This window comes from Solanum tuberosum, unplaced genomic scaffold, assembly GCF_000226075.1.
Source record: "Solanum tuberosum cultivar DM 1-3 516 R44 unplaced genomic scaffold, SolTub_3.0 scf00183, whole genome shotgun sequence".
In the NCBI taxonomy this organism is placed as follows: Eukaryota; Viridiplantae; Streptophyta; class Magnoliopsida; order Solanales; family Solanaceae; genus Solanum; species Solanum tuberosum.
Window position 1 is genome coordinate 463596 of NW_006239110.1, and position 25969 is coordinate 489564.

The 25969-nt window shown below is 35.4% G+C and overlaps 1 protein-coding gene across 1 annotated transcript in view; it reads left to right on the forward strand.

The window, feature by feature from the left end:
• LOC102600838 (protein CHROMATIN REMODELING 19) overlaps positions 1-24249 on the forward strand; it is a 31519-nt gene extending 7270 nt beyond the window's left edge. The window contains exons 3-12 of the mRNA XM_006354908.2: positions 4118-4158; positions 4261-4511; positions 6917-7097; positions 7972-8157; positions 8321-8491; positions 8572-8730; positions 9084-9158; positions 9245-9381; positions 22428-22646; positions 23660-24249. Coding sequence (XP_006354970.1) covers positions 4118-4158; positions 4261-4511; positions 6917-7097; positions 7972-8157; positions 8321-8491; positions 8572-8730; positions 9084-9158; positions 9245-9381; positions 22428-22646; positions 23660-23816 — 1577 coding nt within the window. The 3' untranslated portion in view covers positions 23817-24249. The remainder of the gene's footprint in view (positions 1-4117; positions 4159-4260; positions 4512-6916; positions 7098-7971; positions 8158-8320; positions 8492-8571; positions 8731-9083; positions 9159-9244; positions 9382-22427; positions 22647-23659) is intronic.
• Positions 24250-25969: the final 1720 nt, after the last annotated feature.

Below are 25969 nucleotides of genomic sequence, written 5' to 3' on the forward strand. Positions count from 1 at the left end.
CGATCGGCGCGTGAGAGCGCGTGGGGTGATGTTTTCCGGTGGTTTTGGCTGGGGTTTGGTCGCGGGGGCTTTCCGAGCCTCGTGGTGGTGTTGGTTTTCGCACAACACCACAGAAAGAAAAAAGAATAGCAAAATCAGATCCAACAGTCACCGGAAATTGACATAGACATACGGTGACTTGTTTGTTCTCACCAATGCTTTGATACCATGTGAGAAATATAGGAAAAGAATATTATTGAATTGTATTTCTAAATAGTTACATTGAGACCCTATTTATAGACACTACATTGGAATCCTTTTCCAACTAGGATTCCTATTCTTATTCCTATTCCTATTCCTATTCATATTCCTATTCTAAGTAGGAAATACTTATTTCTATTCTAACAATATCTAAAAAAGAATGACACATTTTTCTATTTAGTAATAATTTAACTTTAAATGTATGTGTTACTCGTAATGAAATGATTTTTAGTCACACAAACATCTATTACTTATTTTAGATCACAAATTTTAAAGTCTTTTTTTTTCTTCACTTTTTTAATTCGGTGCCTAGTCAAATTGCCTCATATATTGGAGGGAGTACAATATTTGGTTGGTCCATTAATAACTAATGTAGTGTTCGATTGGTGTATTAAACTTCACATAGCTAATGCAATATTTTGTTGGTTGTGTAAAACTCATCGTTTCGAATGTATGTACATGTTATATTTTAACACATGTTAAAATATGTAGAATAAAACAGAGTAAGAAGTGTAATAGCAATTCAAGAATAAGAGTGTTTTTTGAAGGCAAAAAACTCTTAATGTAGGCATTATATTCAACCCTCTACCTGAAGTGATAGCTTTTAGCTAGTTCAGTGAATAAGTTTCATCATCAAAAAAGCTAGTTCAGTGAATAAGATGGATGCACTCCAACTCATGGAAGAATGGGACGACAGTGGTACATTGGCAAGCTCAGAGCTTTGGTATAGTGGTAAGAGACAATGTTATCAAAAGTAAAGCACAAGCAAGCTCTAAGATCCATTGTGATATAAGCGCAAAGCACAAATAAAGCGTGGGATTTAATTGAAAAAGGCGCAAAAAGAGAACAAAATACAAATATATATGTTTAGTCCAAGACTAATAGTTAATGTATGAAAGTATTGGAAAAGAATATTATTGAATTGTGTATCTACATTATTACATTAAGACCCTATTTATAAATACTACATTGGACTCATTTTCCAACTAGGACACTACATTACAATCTTTTTTCAACTAGAATTCTATATACTATTTTTATTCCTATTCTTATTCCAAGTGTGATTCTATACACTATTCTTGTTCCTATTCTTATTCTAACACTCTCCCTCAAGCTGGTGCATATAAGTCATATGTATCTATCTTGTTATAGATGTAATTAATACAAAGACCGGTGAGGCACTTGGTGAAGACGTCTACAAGATGATCACTCACTAGTCTTCACGAATTTTGTAATAGTATCTCCTGAGAGTATCTTTTCTCTAACAAAGTGATAGTCAATCTCAATGTGCTTAGTCCTCTCATGAAATGCAGGATTTGATGCAGAATGTTGATTAGACCCAAAATGATCAGTTCCACTATGAGTCCTGCCAAACTCCTAAATTATTATGCTGAATTTTTGAAACCAAGCTTGAGAAGACTAATTCTGACCAGAGTGATCAGCACAATCGACATACGTCCAAACCAAGCTTGAGAAGACTATTTTAGACCATAAAGTGACTTGTGCAATCAACATACAAGACTACTAAACTCCCCTTGAGCAACAAAATCAGGTGGTGGCTCCATATAGACTTATTCATCGAGATCATCTTTGAGAAAAACATTCTAATGCTTAACTGATTTAAAGGCCAATGGAGAACGACAATCATAAATGGAAAAAGGCGGACATATGTTAGTTTAATCATAGGATAGAAAGTATCACTGTGATTCAACCCAAATATTTGAGTTTACCCATTTAATGGCACAAGTAAATTTGAAACGGAGAGAACTCTGTTGGCAAATCATTTGCCAGAAACAATGCAACGGTCACGGGAAAGTGCTCGAAATCTAGTATAAAATATATTGATCGTCTCAAAATCAAGAGATTAGTCGATATTGAACAAGAAATTTGTTAGAAAATTGACTGGACTGGTTCATGTACTGACACGATTGATAGAACCCTAGATTTGCCGGGTGTGAGGGATTTGCGATCGGCGACATTTCTTGGGCTTTGGTCGCCGGAGGCTGTTGGACCTTGAGGTGGTGTTGGATTTCGCACAACATTGATAAAAATTGGAACTACGTAAGTCATATTTGAGGAGTCATCGAAAAGATGCACGGAACTACGCAAATCAAATTTGAGGAGTCATAGAAAGATACACGATGCTATGCAACTAAAATATAAAAAACTTGTCCGGAAAGATGCATTGTGCTACACAAATTAGATAGAGAAAGTCCACTAGAAAAGATGCACGGTGCTATACAAATTAGATAAGACAAAGTAATCATAAAAAAGATGCACGATGCTACACAAATTAGATATGAGAAAGTAGTCATCGGATAGATGCATGGTGCTGCGCAAATTGGATATGAGAAAGTAGTCGCTTGAAAGATGCATGGTGCTATGCAAATCGGATATAAAAAAGTAGTCATCAGAAAGATTGCACAGTTTTAAACAAATCAGATCTTAGAAGCCATTAGAAAGAAGCATTGTGCTACTTTCTTTGTCCTGGATGCTTCTCAAATTAGTCCTTCTCAGCATGATTATTTTTCATGTATATAGTATTGCTTCAACTTTTGCTAACATAATCATTGGCCAGACGGACGGCTATATGAGTTATAACTGCCCGTCGGCTACGGAAGCACTTTCAATTCTTTATCAGGATCGTAGAAGCTTTGATACCATGTGAGAAAGTATTGGAGAAGAATATTATTGTATTGTATATCTACATTATTACATTGAGACCCTTTTTATAGACGCTACATTAGACTCCTTTTCCAACTAGGACACTATATACAATCCTTTTCCAAGTAGGATTCTATATACTATTTCTATTCTAAGTGGAAATATATATATATATATATATATATATATATAAAATCTTGTTTTCCAATTCTCAAAATAAAATAAAATATATATATTCTTGTTCCTATTCCTATTCTAATAGTTATATATATATGTTCTTGTTCCTATTCCTATTCTAATAGTTATAAGCATGAATGACAAATATATGAACAAAGAAATTGATTTTTCTTAATGATTAAGTGAAATATCAATTGTTTAGTGTCGCTTCTTCAAAACAGGCTCATCGGCAAGGAAAAGTATGCCTTAAAACCTTGATGATGACATTGAACTGCACATAAAGTGAGGCAAACCGCTCCACATGTTTTGAACCTAGCTTCAGAATATAGGTGTGCCTTTGATAATGCTAGTAAGAGGGCAGTACGTGATGTGTGGGTCCACTATCCATCAAGTTTCGAACCGTACACCACTAGCCCTCTGTAGTTTATCAGTTATCTAAAAACCAAAAGTAGGCAATCTCTGAATGACAACCTCTGTATTATTTCAAACCATATGACAATCCCTTAATTGTTATTCACTTCATAACAATCTTCTCAGTATTAGTCATCACACAAGTGATCCCTGTATTATAATCTCTGCATAATTGGTTGATGGATCGAGATCGTAAGTGTTCCTCAATATCTAAGTAATAAGTTAAAGCTTAAAGTACATTATTCCATTCAGTTTTAAGTTATTCATACAAAATAACAAGACTGTTGCTACTCCATGTTTTTTATACTGAGTCTGATCTGTTTTATATGCATTAAAAGTACTTCCCAAAGGTTTACAGGAAAACTACTCGTTTCCTATGCTGGTTTACAAGGGAAATTCACATCACCTAAATAGCCTTTATATTTTTCATGAACATGTTTCTAGCGTATAGCTAATAGTCATGACCAGCATTTTGTTTGCCTGTACATATAGACATAAAGCCTAATGTTTCTGACCAAGATATGCTACCAATAATCAAATTATAGCTTGGCAAATGTACATACATGCATCCCTGTTGTGGGGTCTTGTACTTCAACTTTAAACTTTTTGGGGCTGGTTTGTGCAGCTATACTGGCTGATGAAATGGGTCTTGGTAAGACCATTCAGGTATGCACAGTTCTAGCTTTTTATTTCTCTGATTGATGCAGGTTATTTCTTTTATTTTGACTTTAAGTGATAGGTAATGATGGATTTATTCTTCATTATTAGGCAATCACATACTTAACATTGCTGAAGCATTTGGAAGATGATCCTGGTCCTCATTTAATTGTTTGTCCTGCCTCTGTTTTGGAGAACTGGGAAAGAGAGCTAAAAAAGTGGTGTCCGGCATTTACTGTGATCCAATATCATGGTTCTGCACGATCAGCTTACTCAAAAGACTTGAGTTCTCTTGCTAGGACTGGACAGCCACCTCCATTTAACGTTATCCTAGTGTGCTACTCGCTTTTTGAACGACACAGGTTTGCACATCATTTTATGACCTTCAGTTTGCATTGAAGTGGAATGTACCATCCAATTGTCTGTGGTTATGGTATGTTCTAGTCATTTATCACTGTAAGGTGTTTTAGATTTCATATTTTTCCTTCAGCATGAAACCTCTGCTATATGCCTCTGAAAGAACTGCTAGAAGAAATGCATTCAAGTAGCCCCAGAATTATTATTTTTTTGAGAAGGAAAAAAAAAACATCAGTGACTGAAGATTAGATTTTATATTCCCAAGCTGGTCAACTTGCAAAGGCTAGTTGGATTAATGGTCTATGCATCTCAATTTTTATCAGTGGAGGCAAATCCATTGTTAAGAGCCTCTGTTTTGTTTGCTGAAAATCAAATCTCAGTGTCCTATTCCTGAAGATACTCTACTGCTGTTCTTTCCATTGTAGAACCTCTCAATTTTGAATTTCACCGCTTGAAGGTGAAAATTGAGGCAATGGGAAAAGCAAGTCTTTGCCATTTCTTGGAGATTTTTTTTTTATTGAAAATTAAGGCAACAGAAGAATGATGTTGTTGCATGTCAAATTATCTTAAGGCTAAAGATGACAGTTTCACTGTATTTTACTACTAAATATAAGAGTCTAGAAGCAGGTGACATGCCTACTTGCTGATGCATTGGCGATTTTGGTATTTCCGAATTTTTTTGGTTTAAAGATGTTGTATTCAGTTGTCTTGTGCGTACTTTCTCTTTCTTGGACAATAAAGTGCATAAGTGACTTTGCTGAAAATGTGGGTCCTCACTTGGATTTCTACACTATGCGCTTCATTTGCAGGCTTTTTGAATGACTCATCAAAAAAGTGGGATCCCTTTTAAGCTTTTATGTGACAGTTGCAGCTTTTTCTTGTCTCTCTCATTGGTTTTTTTGTAGTATATCCTACAATAATAGCTTCGACGTGTCTCTGTAGTTGGTGTTAATGATAAATAGATAGAGAGATATTGGTAAAGGATCCTTTTTCTTCAAAATTACTTTTTTAGTTAGAAATCAATATTTTCTTATCAAGCTTCATTTTTTAAAAGTTACAACTGATCAAATTTTGTGATAAATAAGGAGTAATGTCTTAAGATACAAGTATGACTAAGTAACGCCACTAACTGCAATTTTGTGGTCAAATTAGTTAAATATACTTACAATTGATGAAATAAATTATGCATGATCTTTAATTTCTAAAAAGAAACTAAGATAAGTATTACGTTGTCAAAAAGGCATTTTTCTATGTATTAAGTTAATTATGAAGCATCAAAATTGCCAAGATGATTTTATAGTACATACATGATTATTATATTTCAAGCAAAATAAGGATAGAAAGAGTATTTTATACCACATCTATGTCCATGTTATATGACACAATAGACATATATTTACCATATATATGAGACATTATGATTTCTAATAATACCTAGAGTTTGAACTGCATATTTCAAACTTTATAAATATCTTTTGGAGTATGAACCATGTTAATACCAACTCTAAGAACATTTCTGGAGGCTCTGTTTTTCAAGTTGTGCATATATGTGATGTTTTTAAGATTTTCACGTTTTAATCTAGGGGTATATGATAGTTTAAATGATGTTTTCAGATTTTAAAAAGTAATTAAAGTTCAATTAGTTTTGAAATGTTAGTTAAGGTTTGTTTAGCATTTAAAAAAGTGACTAGTAACATATTTCTTTCAAAAAAGAAGCAAGGTCACATAAATCTGAAACAAAAAAAGATACACTATATCATAAGTTGTTGAATCCCTGCTGTCAAAACTTCTATCTTTTCACATGTTACTTTATAAAAAGCGTCATGAAATATGTTGAAAGATTCTTATAATTGGATAGAAATAAATTTATTAACATATGTTGGGCCCGTGCTAACATGAGCTCCGGCATCTAGTCTTAGTGTATGAGCTCACTTTTTGGATTCCCTGTATATACTTGCACTTTAGTCTTAAGTGGGGTGTTAATCTATTTAAAAGTTTTCCATTCAATCTATTTTGATTTCTTATTTTCTAGTATATGTTTGATTATGATCTTTACTTAAGAAGACGGAATTTGCTTTCCAAGTGGTTCAAACTTGAAAACGATTTCTTAATATAGAAAAAATCTTTAAACTTTCATATTTGTTGAAAAGAAGTCTTTAAACGTTCATTTTTGAATCAAGCCTAGCTCTGCTTTGAGAGCTTTTTTTTTTCTTTTTTTTTTGATGAGCCGAGGGTCTAGTTGAAACAACCTCTCTACCCCACAAATGTAAGGGTAAGTTCTGCGTACATCCTATCCTCCCCTGACCCCACTTGTGGGCTTACACTGGGTTTGTTGTTGTTTCAAATGAAGCATAGCTAGTATGTACATATCTTTGTCATTGAGGCTTAGACCTGTGTCTTAATCTTGCAGTGCACAGCAAAAAGATGACCGCAAAATTCTGAAGCGCTGGCGTTGGAGCTGTGTGCTAATGGATGAGGCTCATGCTTTAAAGGATAAAGGCAGCTATAGGTGGAAAAACTTAATGTCTGTTGCACGTAATGCTAACCAGCGATTAATGCTCACTGGCACACCACTACAAAATGATTTGCATGTATGATAGCTGTCAACTCTTTTGTTTTAAACTGCTAAAGGATTTGTCGTTTATAATGCATTTGTACTTCTTATATGTATGTTATCATATGTCAGAATTAATGTTTGTTAGGGACATTCTTTAATGTGAGTTAGAGCCTGTTTGGATTGGCTTTTGGCTTATGACTTATAAGCCAAAAGCAATAAGTTAGAAATTCTAGTTAGTGGCGTTACTTAGTCATACTTGTATCTTAACAATTATATATTTTTTCCTCATCTTTTCTCATTTTGCCATGTTTGGATGTGATGAAAAAACTGTCAATATTTAAGTCCGACGAGACATTTTAGCTCTATTACACTTGATTTCCTGAGTAGATTCTATTGGTGATGAGTGCTCATTCTCTATTCTCTTTTTTTGTGGATAGTAGGATAAGTCATTCTAAATTTAGGGTTTTGAAGTTTTTATCAACCACAGTTGAAACTCAGATTACTTGGCTTCTCAAACAACTTTTAATTTCGATTGTTGGGTAGCCTGATATTTTTGTTGCATGGCTTCTCAGCAGTACAAGTGAGTATTTTTATTCCATGGCTTCTCAGTAAGTACGATTAAGTATTTCTATTCTATGGCTTCTCACTAAGTACAACTAAGTATTTTTATTGCATGGCAGTAAGTAAAATTTCATGTGTTTGCTGTACATTTCTCAGTAAGTACAAGTACCTTTGGCATATATACATATATATATATATATTTATTTTTTAAAAAATATCTTTTCTTTGCTATTTTATTTGTAATGTTTCTTTTGTGCCATATCTGCTGCTTTGGCCGCTGTTTTCACAATTAGTGCTTATCTTTATGTTTGATTATGTGTTGTTCAGTTAGTGGTTTTCTATTGCAGGAACTGTGGTCAATTTTGGAGTTTATGATGCCTGATCTATTTGAAACAGGAGATGTTGACTTGAAAAAACTATTGAATGCAGAAGATAAAGAGTTAATTGCTCGAATAAAGTCCATTCTTGGACCTTTCATTTTGAGAAGATTAAAATCGGATGTGATGAAACAACTGGTACCAAAAATACAGATGGTATGTATTTTGTTCATTCCTTGTTTTCTTTTTTCCTTTATGGTAGCTTTTCCATCTTTGGTCTATTCATGTTTAGACTTCGCTATTCATGGGTTTGCCTGTAATCACTACAACTTTTACATGTTCGATTCAGTATATGAGAGTAAAGAACTTTCTGCTGCAGGTTCGTTATGTTGGCATGGAGAAACAGCAAGAAGATGCATATAAAGAAGCGATTGAAAGCTACCGTGCTGCATCTCTAGCTCGTGTTTCAAAGCAACCTGTTAGTTTGAATAATGCTGCTGGTGTCTTTTCGAGACGACAAATTTCCAATTATTTTCTTGAATTCCGCAAGGTGCTGAAGCTTCTTGATCCACCTGAATTATTATTGTCAAAACTCCTGATTTTTGACCAATGATGCTATGGTTTCTTCAGATTGCAAACCATCCTCTGCTTGTGAGGCGTATTTATACAGATGATGATGTTGTTCGAATTGCTAGAGTTATGCATCCCAAAGGTGTCTTTGGTTTTGAATGTACAGTGGACAGAGTAATTGAAGAGCTGAAGAGCTATAATGATTTCTCCATCCACAAGGTATACTTTCTTTTATTTCACTCATTTTTCTTCTTACAAACGTATCTGCTTGCATGCATTAGGTTAATCATGGCTTCTTCCACACTCCCCTATTCCAATTTGTTTGTCATAGTTTGGCTCAACACGAAGTTTATGAAAGAAATTAAAACTTTTAAAGCTCATGTTCTTAAACATGTGATACACTTGAACCTTGACCTTTACACCTAGGCTCAAGCAAATTTCCTGGGTCAGATTAAATACGTTGAACGGTTCAAACCTTAGCCCAAAAGTGCGGGGCTTTACAATTATTGAGCTCTTTATTCCTTAGTTATTCTGGATGATCACTTGGATTTGTATTTTTCTATTATTTGCAGCTTTTACTTTATTATGGCGATAGTAATAAGGGAGTGCTGTCAGATGAACGTGTTATGATTTCAGCTAAATGTCAGGTTAAATTCACAGGCCTTCTGATTTCTTGTAGTCATTTTAAGTTCTACTGTATTTGCTCAAAATAGTTCAAGTGCTCCATGTGCAGGAATTAGCCAAACTTCTCCCTTCATTAAAGCTTTCTGGTCATCGAGTGCTTATTTTTAGCCAGTGGACATCAATGCTTGATATCCTGGAGTGGACCCTAGATGTTATTGGTGTTACATACAGGCGCCTGGATGGAAGGTATTAACATGTTACTTTTTCTTATCTGATCCTTCTTTGGTGCCTAGCCTTTTGAGTGATTCTTCTAAGTTCTAGCGCATGCTGTTTCACAGCTATCTCATCCTCAATGACACGTTAGATGTTTGTCTTGAGGAAGAAATAACTTATAATGGAGTAATGGACCCAGTGGTGTACACAATATTTTGCTAGCAGTCTCCATATTTAAAGAAGAAAACAAATAAACTAATTAATGTAATACCATATATTTTCCCCTAAGTTTGTTGGGACGGGCTTTGGCTTACTGGTTTAATTGAAATTTTTATTTCCGAGGAGGTCAGGAGTTCAATCCTTTACAATCTCCTTACTTGCAAACAAAAAAGGCTCCAAAATTTGCCAAAAAAAATTGATGCAGCAGAGGATAGAACTCAAGTCCTCAAGAAGGGCATTCAGGCAGTTGATAGAACTGGAAGCTTTTATGGCAACCAGGGTCATCATTCCTTATATATACTTTACGTTTTGTGTATTATTTATCTACCTATTTATTAAAAATTTAGGAGGAAGTGGTGTTACGTGACACCGCTTGGTATAACGTGGATACGCTTCTGCGTGGGACCAGGTAAATGAGTTGCTTCTATAATCAATATCCATCATTTCAATTTGTTGACGGAGACTGGAAGGATATTGTATGCTTGAGTGGCAGCTGATTGATACTCCTACTGAGCAAAATTATTGTCTCCAAGAACTTTCTAATCAAGTTCTTATTGATAAAGAGAGATATTAAAGGCTGATTGGACGGAAACTAAAATAGAATCAAAATGCTCCCAGGCACCTGTCCTGAGGTAACTCTCTCCCCTGCTTCCTAGTGGGGGAGGGTCTCTTTTTCTGGCACTCTCTCGCCGGAACCTTCATTTCCATTCCTTCCCTTTCATTACCTTTCTTAACTATTACCTTACGTGATAGTTTTCCGAGATTCAGATCCTTCTTTCAGACTTTGCAATGGGTGACAATAGGATTTATTTCAATGCTGGTTTTAAGTCTTTCGACCTCACTAAATGGAGCACTGGCAGCTCTGTGTGGTTTGAATGGGTTGAGAGGAGTAGAAAGATGATGAGGAGATCTTCCATGAGCAGCAAAACCATGGAATGGATCTGCTTCACTCTCAGAGAAGCTTCCAGAAAACAATCAGAAGATGGAAAACTGCAGAAAGAGAGGCAGAGCATTTCTGTACTAGGAAACATAATGAACATGGAAGATTTATAAGTATCATTTCCATCAATAATGGGGGTAGGTCCATACTGGTCATCCTAGAATTAGCCTTGAATGCGGGATGGCACGATATAGCATTTAAAATTGAAAGGTTCATTAAATGCTCTAAAAGAATGGAAGTGCCAGGACCTCCTAGAATAACCAAAGCCAACTACCCTTATGCAAAAGCAGTTAAGGATAGTAAATGGCAATCAAAGACTATAAAGGAGGCAGAGATTACGAACAATGCTAGCATTATTGAAGTCTTCACACATGCTGAAGACCAAGAGAATGGGCTTCTAGAAAGATGCCTAGTAGGTCATCTGGAAGGACATATGAAGGAAAAGCCAACTTTGCCTGAGATAAGAAGATGGTCGTCAACACTCTGGAAAAAGGCATTTGGAGTTAACATCTATGAAATATATGGAGGTATGTTTCTGTTCGAGTTCCCTAACATAAACATGGCAGAACAAACCTCCAAGGGCAGTGGAACTGGAAGAATCACAGATTCAATCTAGAATGGTGTAATTCGATGGTGGGTTGTCTCCCCAATAATACTCTGAAGATGGAAACATGGATCAGAGTTGTTGGAATCCCCCTTCATCTCTGGTCGGGGAGAGTATTTCAAGAAATCGAAAACTTATGCGGAGGTTGGGTGGCCACTGAGGAGGAAACAAAACTAAGAAATCATATGAAGTGGGCAAGAATTTTAGTTGCAAATGATGGAAGAAACATTCCCAAAGAAGTTTCAATCTCCAGAAATGGAGTAATATTCCACTTTCCGATATGGGTTGAGTGCCAAGTCAAAGTAGAGTTATAACCGGAATCTTTGCAAACTGAAAATAGAGTCGTCGGAGAAGATAGAGCACATAAATACCCAGTACATGCCTTTACACAGCAGTTTGAAGGTGGTAAAGGTTGTGGTAAAGTCGGTAGTAAAGCCTGTGGAAAAGTACAATCCCATCAATTTAGGGATTTTGCATCAGAGGAACAAGTGGATACAACTGTAAAAGGAAGAGAAGGGGGGCCACACGTGGGACTAGGGCTAGCAAGGGGACGGGGACTGTGGGACGGTACGGGGGATGCCTAGGCCGGGATTCGGCCGGGACCGGGATTGGCGAGACAAAAATACGTCCCATCCCGTCCCACTATATATACGGGATGGGACGGGGTTTGGCGGGACGGGACGTGGGATTTTTTTTTTATATGTTTATTTGTATTGAAATTATATGTTATTGAATAACATTTTTAGTTTATTTGGTTTTCAATAACATTTTTAGCTAATAAAAAATGCTTAAGTTTTCAAATTTCAAATTTCAAGCTTCAAGTTTCAAGTTTCAAATTTGCGAAGTTCAAATTTGTATTTTAAATATTTTAAAGTAATTTAAACTTGAATTTTTTTTTTTGACAAAGGTAACAGTATTTAAACTTGAAATTTCAAATGTCAAATTTCAATTTTTAAATTAAGTATTTTAAAGTTAGTTTAGTATATATGTAAATATGTATGTATATATTGAAATTAAAATGCAAGACAATAGTTGTATAAAAAAGACTTGAATAAAACCTTCAAATTTATTCAATAAAATCTAATTGCAACTTAGAACTTAGAAGTTACAATTTACAAATATTAGTGGAGTAATCTACGCAACCACCTTCTAGGAAGGGTGCTGTTTCAATAAGTTCAAATATGTAAAACTAATTATTTCAAATTTCAAATTTCAAATTTCAAATTTCAAATTTCAAATTTCAAATTTCAAATTTCAAATTTCAAATTTCAAATTTCAAATTTCAAATTTCAAATTTCAAATTTCAAATTTCAAATTTCAAATTTCAAATTTCAAATTTCAAATTTCAAATTTCAAATTTCAAATTTCAAATTTCAAATTTCAAATTTCAAATTTCAAATTCAACTTTCAAATTTCAAACTTCAATTTTCAATTGTATTTTAAATATTTTAAAGTAATTTAAACTTGAATTTTTTTTTTTGACAAAGGTAACAGTATTTAAACTTGAAATTTCAAATGTCAAATTTCAATTTTTAAATTAAGTATTTTAAAGTTAGTTTAGTATATATGTAAATATGTATGTATATATTGAAATTTAAAATGCAAGACAATAGTTGTATAAAAAAGACTTGAATAAAACCTTCAAATTTATTCAATAAAATCTAATTGCAACTTAGAACTTAGAAGTTACAATTTACAAATATTAGTGGAGTAATCTACGCAACCACCTTCTAGGAAGGGTGCTGTTTCAATAAGTTCAAATATGTAAAACTAATTTTTGTTACAAATATTAGAGGAGTAACTAATTTACGCAGTCATCTTCTAGGAAGGGTTCTGTTTCAATTAGTTCTCGGATGTAATCTAATATTTGTATTCTCCTTTAAAATTCAATTCTAATTGTCGTATCATATCGACGGTAACATCCTTCGGTGTTGGCAAACTTGCTAGAAACTCGTGTGACTCTAATTCATCATCACTAGATCCAATTAGCGCATTAATCCAAGCTTCTTGTTTGGAACTTAACTTTGGCAAATTATAATTCCTCCTCTCGATGTTGACCCAATCTCTAAATAAAACTGATGTTTCCAAACTTTCTTCCGCCGCCTCTTCCACCATGCTAATATTTCTACATTGCCATCGTCGTCGTCCATTGTTTCTAAAGATTTTTTTTTTTAACCAAGAAATTCGTTTGTGACCAGCCCTTTGGACCAATCACAGCCTTCTAAACTCGGTGGATAATGGGCCCGCCCCTCTACCTTCTCCACTTAAATACCGGCTTTGCTTTGCATGGTACTGTTTCTAAAAGATTGATTAAGATATTCTTCAAAAATCATCACGGTTAGTAGAATTAAGACCAAGAAAACCTCGCATAAAACTATTAATTCGATCTTTACTCTGAGGATTAGAAGTTTTGACCAACTTCTCCTTGAGTATTTCCTATAGTTCTATATTTTTCATACAAAATTTTTGCTTCTACTTTTATGCTAGACTTACACATTTCACAAGTTGGAATTTCTTCCGGTAAAATTTCTAAAGTATCATAAAAAGTTTCAACAAGTCCATGCACACCTAGTAATTTATATTGAGGATCCACATTCTTTATAACTTAAGATTATTTTTTGCAAATTCTAGTTATGATCAATCCAATCCAATGTGCTGTAATAGTTAAATAATCATGTCCATTAACACTACGACCCATGTCCAAAGTTATAGACACTCTACAATCTAATATGCTAAACAAACAACGAAGATATTGACAATGTTTACTTTGATATAAAAAAACATCAGCTTTAACAATATTTCTTGAAAAACCTTTAAAAGAAGGATTATAAGTTTGTGGAATATATTCAATAAAATCGGGATGTGAAGGAAAACTATAAGGCAAACCACAAACAGAAACCATTTTAGCTAAATTTTCGCGATCTCTTTCCTTGTCATATTTACGTTGTGTTAGTGGACCACTGGGTTAGAAGGATCTAATGTTCCTTGAACCATGTTAGAAGCCCCTACCGATTCATTAACATTAATATCAACATCATTAACTGGAATTCCTTTTTTCTATCGGCTAATGCTTTAGCTTCTTTATATTGAATCAGCACACAAGATAACAAATGTCTATTTAAGCCTCCCGTCCCACCTTGACCTCCATCTTGTTTATGTTTAAAAGGTTGCTTACACTTATAACAAATAGCAATAGAGTTTTCCTTATCTAAAGTCATAAATTGCCACACAACAGAAGTTTTAGGGCGTTGATACTTCACCTTCTCCCTTGTAGAAGGTATAAGGGTAGGCGTCCACAATTTTGCTCCGTTAAATTTGCAGTTTCATTTGAAACTTTTGTCACCAGACTAGTAGGTGTATATTCTAATTCCTCTTCTCCCGAACCAAATTCTACTTCTTCACTTGAATTTCATCAAGATAAGGATTAATATTACCATAAATTTGTTGTAAAATTTCATGATCAAGATGAACATTTGAATCAATATCATAAGAAGTATCATCAACATAAGTAGAATCATTTGTATTAACTCTAACTCTAGAAGTACCACCACATTTACTCTTATTTTTTTACACAAAAATTAATGACGAAAAATAAAATATAAATATTATGAAACGAATGTACCAAACGTCTGCGTTAATAGCAGATGTTATAACCGATTTTTGAAGCTTGTAGTTTGTTGTAACTTGTAATTTGGAACTCCAATACTTGATAGCAAATATGAGAATTATATATATTATGATATAATATGAAAATTTAGAATTGAAATATATGTATTATGATATAATATGAGACTTAAATGGAATCAAAAATTAAGACGTAAGATTGAGAGGATATAGAGAATAGATGATTTTGTAAGAAATAATAAGGGATAGAGGGGTATTTATAATATTAAAAATGGGTTAAAGTGTATTTATGATAACTTGAGGGTTTAAATTAAAGTACGGGGGTGGTTGGGGTGTTGGGGAAGTGGAAAAGGTGAATAAATCCGTTGGGGAGGCCCACTAGCCGTTGCTTCAACGGTCCCCAACAGATATAATTCAAAAAAAAAAAAAAAAAATAGGGGATCCCGCTAAACCGGCTGGTTCAGCCGGGCCGGGTCGACCGGGACCAAAGGGTGAATCGGCCCCTAATCGGTCCCCTATCCCGAAGTCCCTCCAACCCGCGAAATCATACGGGACCGGGTCCGGCGAGACGGGTCTCGAGCCGGTTGCGGGCCGACCCGATCCCCTTGTCAGCCCTACGTGGAACACACATCTCATTTAATTGAGGGAGTAACTTTGGGCCATCAGTAGCCCAATAGAAAGAGGAAACTCTACAAGAATGGGCCTGACTTTTCAAGTCAAGTCATTTTTAATGACATAACTGTAAAAGCCCAATACCACTTAACAGTGGTAATTTTCCAGAACTCCCAGAGCTGCAATACAATCAAGAAACAGAAAGAACAGCCACACAGAACTTGAATCAAATTGCCCATGCGGAGGAGGAGATGGTAAACATAGTCGGGGAATCAATTATCGAATCTCAACCCCAATTAATAGAGACAGAGGATAATGAACTAAGGGGGGAAATTTCAGAAAAAGGAGGTTAATGGTTCGATCACTCTCATGAAGGACTGGGAGATTGAGGAATCAGAACCGCTGCAAATTCAACAACAAGAAGAAAAAAGGAATAAGGAGAGGGAGACTTCAAACTGGGAAAAGTTTTGGGCGTTCATTTCCAAGGCCATGAAGAGGAGGCCTTGGAGTTATTACTTCAATTAGACAGTTCAAGACAAGCTAGGAGTATGGAAGTAGAGGCTGTATGCAAGAAAACAAGATGCAGAGGTTCCCAAGAGTTAAAAAGTCTAGTAAGCTTTGATGTGAAATTTAAAAATAGTGGAAACAGGGGTATGGGGAAAAAACTTGCTCATTAGTGATAGATGAAGTTTAAATTGGTTTCATGGAATGTAAGGGGACTGAATAATAAGGATAAGAGAAGATTAGTCAAAAGTGTTATGGGGGGATGGAATGCAGACATCATTTGTTTGCAAGAAACTAAGTTAGAGGGGGATGTGATAGTGGAGGTTAGGCAAATTTGGGGAGGGAGATGGGTTAAATATGCGTGTTTGGAAGCTAGTGGGACTAGAGAGGGAATTCTAATGTTGTGGGATAGTAGAGTGTGGAAGGGGGATATTTTGGAGACTGGTATCTACACTATAACTTGCAAATTTGAAGCTCAACTTCAAAACTTCAGTTGCCATATTACATGGGTTTATGCCCCCAACTGTTATGTAGAAAGAAGGCTTGTCTGGAGGAAATAGGGGCTATAAGGGGGTTTAATAGAAGGACCTTGGGATGTGTGTGGAGATTTCAATGTGGTGAGGTTCATCTCAGAGAAGAGAAACTGTTTGAGAAGAACAAAAGACATGAGAGAATTTTCAGATTTCATAGAAGATCTGAAGTTGCTCGACACTCAACTAGAGGATGGCCAGTATACTTGGTTCAAAGGAGACAATCAAGATATTGCCTCCCGAATTGATAGGATTCTGATATCAAAAGAATGGGATGAAAGCTTTAACAACATCAAACATATAGCTTTACAAAGGCTCGGATCAGACCACACTCCTATTGCATTGCTGGGGGAGTGTGGAACCAAAACAAAAATTATTTCAAGTTTGAAAACTGGTGGTTAGACACAGTAGGGTTCACAAACAGAATCAAAGAATGGTGGGACACTTTTAGCTTCTCTGGAAGACTAGATTTCATACTTGCTTCAAAACTTAAGGCATTAAAAGAAAAGCTTAAGGTTTGGAGCAGGAGTGATCAAGTGAACCTGGGAGCTAAAAGGATGAACTTACTCAAAGAGCTAGTTGTTTTTGACGAAGTTAGTAAGGGTAGAGCACTAACAGAGGATGAGGTAACAAGGAAGTATTCTAGATTACTGGAGGTCGAGGAATTGCTCAAATATGAAGAAATTTCATGGAGATAAAAATCAAGATCACTATGGTTAAAAGAGGGGGACAGGAACACCAAGTTCTTCCACAAAATGGCCAATGCACACAAGAGGTGCAACAACATTGATGAACTAGTAATCCAAGGAGAACTAACCCAAGATCCTACAAGAATTGAAGGAGAGATAGTAGACTTCTACAAGAAGCTATATACTGAGACTACTAACTGGAGACCTGCCTATACTGATGCTAATTGCCCGGGTTAACAGAGGAGGAAAAGGAGAATCTGCAAAGGAACTTTGAGGAGAGTGAAGTCCTAAAAATGTCTGAAAATGTGTGCAATTGATAAAGCACCTGGGCCTGATGGGATTCACCATGGGTTTTTTCTTAAAATGTTGGGAGGTGGTAAAGGATGACATCATGAAAGCTTTCCAAAACTTATATGAGCAGGAAGTGTTTGAAAGAAGTTTGAATGCAACATTTATTACTCTCATCCCAAAGAAGAAGGGTGCTAAAGAATTGAGAGATTTCAGACCCATCAACTTAATAGGCAGCATCTACAAGCTTTATGCTAAAGTTCTGACAGAGAGAATGAAAGGGGTAATGGCTAAACTTGTGGATTCCCGACAAATGACTTTTATCCAGGGAAGACAAATCATGGATGCAATGTTGATAGCTAATGAGGCAGCAGATTCCAGACAAAAGCAAAAGATTCCAGGAATACTTTGTAAGCTAGACATGGAAAAAGCCTATGACCATGTTAATTGGGAATATCTTTTGACCACAATGGGGAGATTGGGATTTGGGATGAAGTGGATCCAATGGATCAGACATTGTATCACCACTGTGAGATTCTCAGTAGTTATGAATGGATCCCTGGTTGGTTTCTTTAGTGCAAAGAGGGGACTGAGGCAGGGAGACCCTTTGTCTCCTTTCCTTTTCCTACTTGCTATGGAAGGGCTGGACAATATGATCAAATCAGCTAAAGTGAGGGGATGGCTCAGAGGTTTTGAGGTCAGCAGACCTGGAGTAGATAATGTGGAAATTACCCATCTACAATATGCGGATGACATATTGTTATTATGTGATGCTGATGAAGGCCAACTAGAGTTGTTGAGGGTGATCCTAGTGTTGTTTGAAGGGTTCTCTGGTCTATACATTAATTGGAGGAAAAGCCACCTCTATCCAATTACTGAAGTACACAACATGGAAGCTTTAAATGCTGTTCTGGGAGGGGAAATTGGAGCACTGCCTACATTATATCTTGGGATGCCTTTGGGGGCCAAATCTCAGTCATATGAAATCTGGAACAATGTGGTTGAGAAATGTGAAATGAAGTTCGCAAGATGGAAATCACAATATCTCTCTACGGGTGGCAGGTTGACCTTGATTAATTCTGTTCTTGATTCACTACCAACCTATATGATGTTAGTATTCCCAATTCCCACCAGTGTAATCACTAGGTTGGATAAAATCAAAAGAAAATTTTTATGGCAAGGAAACAGTGAGAGCAAAGGCTACAACTTGGTTAAATGGGATGCTGTGATGGTGGGAAAGAAGCATTGAGGTCTCAAAATAAGGAATTTGATGAATCAAAGCAAAGCCCTTATGATGAAATGGTTGTGGAAGTTCAATAATGAAGAACAGTCCTACCGGAAGGAAGTCATTGAGGCAAAATATGAAGAGGAAGATAATTGGATGACCAAAGAAGTGACTACACCATATGGGGTTAGTGTATGGAGGTCCATTAGATCTCTGTGGTCTGAGTTTAAGGCTAACACGAAGATCAAAGTGAGGAATGGAGAGAAAACAGAATTTTGGAAAGAGAGGTCTTGTATCCTAATATATATTCTCTAGTATCTCACCAACAGAAGACCATAGTAGATCACTTGACTCCTTAAGGGTGAAACTTCATCTTTAGAAGACAATTAAATGATTGGGAGATTCAAAGGGTAACAGATTTTTTCAACACCATTGGGCAATTTAATGGATTGGAAGGAGGTCAAGACATTTGTGGTGGAAAGGCAATCGAAAGGGCAGCTTTAAGGTGGGTTGTGCATACAACTGGTTGAACCACACTAATCAGCTTTAAAGTCACTGACCATGGAGAGGAATCTGGAAATCAAAAATTCCACTCAAAGTGACATGTTTTGTCTGGTTGTTAGCCAAGGAGGTTGTACTGACTCAAGACAACTTAAAGAGAAGGGGGATACCATTATGTTCTAGATGTTTCTTCTGTGAGGAAAATGCTGAGACAGTTAACCATCTCTTTCTATACTGCAAGATCACTGGCCAACTATGGAGGTTATTCCTAAATCTTAAGGGTATGTCATGGACCATGCCTGCCAAGATCACATAAGCAATCCAGAGTTGGGAGGAAGCAGGAAAGCAATCCAAGAATAGAGACAGATGGAGAATTGTCTCAGCAAGTATATGGTGGGCAATATGGAAGGAAAGAAACTCTAGAGCTTTTGATAGTGTTGAGAATAGTATGCAAAAAGTCAAACTAAATTGTCATATGCTACTATGTTTTTGGTGTAATCAATTATACTCAAATGATACTATCTCCATAATTGATGTACTAGACTCAATTTAGTAAAAGATAGTAGGATTTGAAGTACATGTTGTAAATACTGACCAGTACAGTTTTAGTACTGACTTTTGAGGAATAGACAAAGTTACCAATTTCAAAAAAAAAAAAGGTTGATTGGACGCTTGATTTATTAATCACACTTGACCAGACATTGCTTATGCAGTTAGAGCCCATTTGGATTGGCTTAAAAAAGTAGTTTTTAAGTCAAAAATAAAAAAAGTCAAACTTAAATGACTTTTAAGTCAAAAAATAAAAAGTAAGGGGGATTGTACGAATTATGTTGTAAGGATTGTAAGATATCTGAAGTCAACACTAGGGTAAGGCACTATGCTTAAGAATCATAGTACAACTATAAATGGTTATTATGACTTGGATTGAGTTGCCATAGGAGAGAGATGACACTCAACAACTGGGTGCTTTACCTTTGTTGGAGGTGCTAGTTACGTGGAAGAGTTAAAAACAAAAGGTTGGTTTCTTGTCTAGCGCATAAGCTGAATCATATCAATGGTTAGAGCAATTCAGGAGCTATTATGGTTGAAATGGCTTATGCGGTAACTTGGTTTCCCTCATGAAGGTTCTATGAAATTATACTGTGACAATCAGTGCTATTAAGATTGCAGAAAATGTGATACAACATGATTAGACTAACATGTGGAGATTGATCATAATTTCATTTAGTTGAAGGTCGAAGAAACAATTATTCAAGTTCATAGGTGCAGTAGAAACACAAAGCCAGAGAGAAGGAGGATATTATTTCTTAATAATCATTATGTACAATATGTATGATACTTGGGGGGTCGTTTGGTAGGGTGTTATAAGAATAATGCTAACTAGAGTGTATTAGTAATGTTTGTGTTAGTAAGACTTGTATTAGCATGCTTGCATTAATTATACAAAGATTATTTCTTATGCATTGTAGGTTTGATGTATTAAAAATAGCATGCATTGCATAATTATTTTTCAAAAATATTCATTTACAAAAATACCCTCCACAAATATGGTGGAAAAGATGCAAAAAAGATTTTGAAAGACAATTTGGGTCTTTAACCATGCTAATGCATGCATTAAAACTCCTTGCATTACTAATACTATGGATTTTCATGTATAAGTAATACACACTTCAATACACAATAGTGTGCATTAGTTATACGTAGGTTGAAAAAGTGTATCAAACAAAGTACTACTAATACACAAGGTAATGCATGCATTATTTCTTCTAATATACTATCCCGAACGACCCCATATACAATTACATACAACAACAAGTAGAGTCCTACATACAACCACAAGTAGAGTCCTGTTACAACTACAAAGCTAAGGAGATACATTAGAGTTACAATGGGATTAGGGTTAGGATACAAGGTATACTACTTCTATTCTAACTCTATGTCGCAACATGTCCCCTCAAGCTAGTGAGAGGTGGAAGACTCACTCCTAGCTTGCTTCGAAACTTTGTAAACTCTTGCTTTGTCAATGTCTTGGTGTGAGTGTCAACTAGCTGATCTTTTGATCGAACAAAGCACGTGACAAGATTTCCTCGGGTTATCTTCTCCCTAACAAAGTGATAATCCATTTCACATGTTTAGTTCTAGCATATAAGACTGGATTTATAGTCATGTATAATGCACTGATGTTGTCACAAAACAATGTAGGAGCTGTCTTCAAGTAAACCTCAATATCTCTTAGGATGTAGGTGATCCAGGTGATTTCAGCTGTAGTAGAGGTAAGTGCCTTGTATTCTGCCCCAGCACTAGACCTTGACACTGTGTTGCTTATTGGAGGCCCAAGATATGCAGTTTGCACCTAGGTAAACATGTATCCTGTAGTTGACCTTCTTGTTGTAGCACAACTCCCCAAATCTGCATCTGAAAACCCATATAATCTGAGAGGTTATCTTGCAAGAAGCCTCAAGCCATATTGTCAAATACCCTTCACATATCTTATAATTCTTTTCACAGCTTGAAGATGCTCATTGTTTGTAGTTTGCATAAACTGACTAACCAAGTTGGCTGCATGTTATATGTCAAGTCTAGTTAGAGTGAGATATTGGAGACTTCCTACAATGCTCATGTATATAGAAACATCAACTGGACTACATGGATTCATGATTTAGGTTATATAACTTTATTTTTAGATATTTTAATTATTTTTAGGCAAATCCCTGCACCCGTATGCATACATAGATCCATATCCCTGAATCTTAAAAATTAGATCATGAAGGATCGTACCTCTAGATCCGCACCCGTATCGGACACCCGCACCTGAGTCCGAACAACTTAGCCATGGAGACTTTGCATATGTCAAGCGTGAAAGTGTAGAGAATAAAAAGGGTGTAAATCAGTAATGTGATGCACTTGAATGTAATATTTATGGATTACATGTTCAATATAGGATGCTAATTTTTTCCTTTTTCATTTGATTAAGTTTTATATTGAAGAAATCATAATTAAAATAGATTTCTATCATTTTGCATGTCGAGTAAATATTTCTTTGGTTGAGGTATGATAGCACGTGACTATACTATGTTCTAAAAATTAGAATGAAGGATTAATGTTCCACATAAGACAGTTCTAGATCTGCACACCATACATTGATATTCTAGTTTTATACACTTTCTAATCATTTGACCATGCTCTGGATGTCGATGGAAAAAGAAGTTTGGTTGCTAAGTCAAGTAATCATTCTTATTACTTCGTTACTGTTTCATGAGAAGTGTTAAGTAATAGAATTGAGGGAGGAATTCTTACTGTCTTCCTAACCATGGTGTCTTGATTAAATTTCATCATTTTTCAGTACTCAGGTGACGGAGAGACAGACAATTGTTGACACCTTCAATAAGGACACTTCCATATTTGCATGTTTGCTCTCCACAAGGGCTGGAGGACAGGGTTTAAACTTGACAGGAGCTGATACTGTTATCATACATGACATGGATTTTAATCCACAAATAGATCGGCAAGCTGAAGATCGCTGCCACCGGATAGGCCAAAACAAACCAGTTACAGTATACAGGTGTGTGTTGACTTCATAATCTTGGTTTTCTCTTGGCCAAACACATACTTAACTTGTCCCTAAATTTCATTTTGGCTCTCCACCTTAGCCTTGTTTCATTTTAACCCTCCAATTCCATTTTTAATGTACCATTTAAACACAAAAAATTGACTGAACAGACAAATGAAATTGTTCACCTATTAAAACCCGTGATGGATCCTTTTTAAGCTTAATATTCAATATTTTTATCGTCAACAACCTTCTTCGCTGTTTATTCTCTATCTTCTCTTCAACCTCATTTTTCCTTCATCTACTTTACTTATCCATTTGTTTTCTTCATGTACCTCCTTTTCTATTTAACTCTCTCTATGTTAAAGATAATTTTCCCTTCTTTTAATTTACATAATTCATTGTATGTATAAAATTTTAAATATCAATTATATTCTACGTTATAAAGTATTAAATAAAATGTTAAAATAATAAGTAAAGAGTTAGATTGAGGAGAACGATATCATATCAAAATTTAGATTTATAATTTACTCAAATGGTGTCTAAATATTTTGTTGATGCCATATAAATTCAAAAAGATGGATATATTTGTAATAACATAAAGATGTTTATATTAATTTGTTTCACTAATCAATCTCAACTATAAATTATGTAATCAATTGAATATAGCTAAGTAATATATATTCTTGTATTGCTTAAAGATGATAAATTAATACAATTAATGTAAAATACCAAGTAAATTTGAATAACTTGGAGAAAACAAAACACATGACATTATTAAATTAGATGTTATTTGTCCAACATGCATTGAACATTTAGTACTGGGTAAAAATTTTTTGTACTTAAATGGTACATGAGAAATGGAGTTGGAAGGTTACAATGGAACAAGGCTAAGTTGAAGTACAAAAATGAAATTTTGAGGCAAGTTAAAGGGGTTGTGTATGTGTTTGACCTTTTCTTTTGTATCACTTTCACATTGAAATTCTAGTAGTTCACACGTTTCCTTTTTGGCTTTCTCCTGGAAGGCTTGTGACTAGGAATACTGTTGATGAGAATGTATATGAGATTGCAAAGCGAAAACTTACATTGGATGCAGCTATACTTGAATCTGGAGCCCAAATTGAGAATGAAGGTGATGCAAAAACTATGGGTGAGATATTATCGTCTCTTCTGCTGGGTTAGGCGCGCCATGTTCTGACATGATTCAAACCAATATCATTTTGATCTATTGGCTTTCTTTTTCTTCTGTTTCTGCGTTTTCTGAGGGTGAATTGGAAGGTGGGGATTGATGTAGGATCCCTCCATTCTCATCCTCCCCCGTCAATCATAAAATGCCATGTTCGCTTGGGCCTTCCTTTGGAAACAGAAAATTGAGCCAATCCCATGGCCCTGTTGTATTATACTAGAATAGATAGACTCCAGTTTATAAAAATGTAAAATACACTGTACTTCAAGTCTTGTCGTAGGTAAGCCCTTATTTTAATTTTTATTATAGCTTTGGTCATGCACTTTTCCTAGCTGCTGTTATCGCTCAAAGTAGTCCTCCTATTTTGGTTGGACTTCCGGAATGAACACTTTTTGTTTAAATTTAACAGCGTTTTTAGTTGATTCTAAAGTTGCTAGAGTCGCGTAAATTGAGTGGCTTTATCGTTTTTTTAAATGTAGTTTTTTTTCGAATTTAAATGTAGTTTTTTTCCCAGTTTAAATGTAGTTCAAATTATCCTAACTTTTAGGCATTTTAAAGTTGTTTAATGGATGAACGAATTATAGAAATTTCTTCTCTGTTGCTAGCTCTCTTCTTCGGCTGTAGTCTATATGTCATATAACAGCTATAAACGAAAACCTTTTGTTTTTCTTTTGTGTGTTGGTATTTGTAAAAATAAGAAAAAAGTCTTACGTTATTTAGAAAGTAGTTTAATGGTTAACTGCGAAAATGACTTAATAACTGGGATGTGTGTCTGGGCCATTTAAGATATAATTCAAATTTTTTGATTTTTGGATGGAAGAATTATAATCCAAATAAGCTTGGATTAGTGTGATTTTTTCAAGTTCAGTTTTGGGTTAGTTGAATTTTTGGTAGATTTTTGAATCTTCCAAGGATGGCCATAATAATTAAAAACGTAGTAACCTTAAAATTTGCTCCTTTGAATATATAACAACATAATTGGTGAAATTACACGAGTAGAGTTTGGGGAGAGTAGAATGTACGGATGACTTATTACTACTTCGTAGAGGTAGAGCAGTTGTTTTTGAAAGACTATATCCTCAAGTGCAATAAATTCAGGTATAAAGAAGATAAAGAAAATGACGAAAACATACTAAGTAACAATAACAATAGTACGATAAACGAAATATCAAAACAAGAACTATGATAATGACAATGCCAGATACCATCCATTCTAAGCAAGACAACATTACACTACATATAAACCTTCTACTCTAATATGTGTCCTCCACACTCTCTTACCTAGGATTAGGTTCTTGGTAACTTGAAGCTGAGTCCTGTCTTATCACCTCTCTCCAATACTTTTTCGGTCTACCTCTTCCACTTTGTACCCTATATAATCAACCTCTCGCACCTCCTCACTGGTACATCTAAGAATCTCCTCTTCATATGTCCAAATCATCTCAATCTTGCTTCTATCATCTTGTCTACCACGGAGGTTACTCCCACCTTATTATAAAGATCCTCATTTCTAACCTTATCACTCCTAATATGACCACACATCCACTTCAACGTCTTACTCCGCAACATGTCTCTTCTAAACATGAGAGTTTTTGATAGGCCAACACTCCGCCCTAATAATAAAGTCGGTCTAACGACCACTCTATAGAACTTATCTTTGAATTTTGGTGTGTCATAACTAAGGCTGGCAATTGGACAGGATTTTTTCCGGTCCGGTACCGGTTGAACCGGTAAGGAACCGGTCTTATAGGTACCGGAACCGGTCCCAAAACGGAACCCAATTTTTTATCCGATTGATCCGGTTCGGTAAGAACCAGTTCCGGTCCAGTTGATCCGGTTCAACGGTCAATTAATTTTTTTTTTTTTTTAATTTGAACGTTATATAGTCGGTGGGCCCTTTTAGCCGTTGGGCTGGGGCCCAAAACGGCTCAAAACAGCCCCCACCCCTCTCTAACCCCTTAACACTATAAATATACCCATATTTTTTCATTTAAATCACAAATTCACAAACTGTTTCATTAACATCTTATAAAATCTCTTAATTTTCAATCTCTCATAAATTCATAATTATTATTTTGTGATATTGACTTGGAGTTCGAATTTCGGAGATTTATTTGAAGTAAATCGGAAGCTTCAATTGGCATCTCTC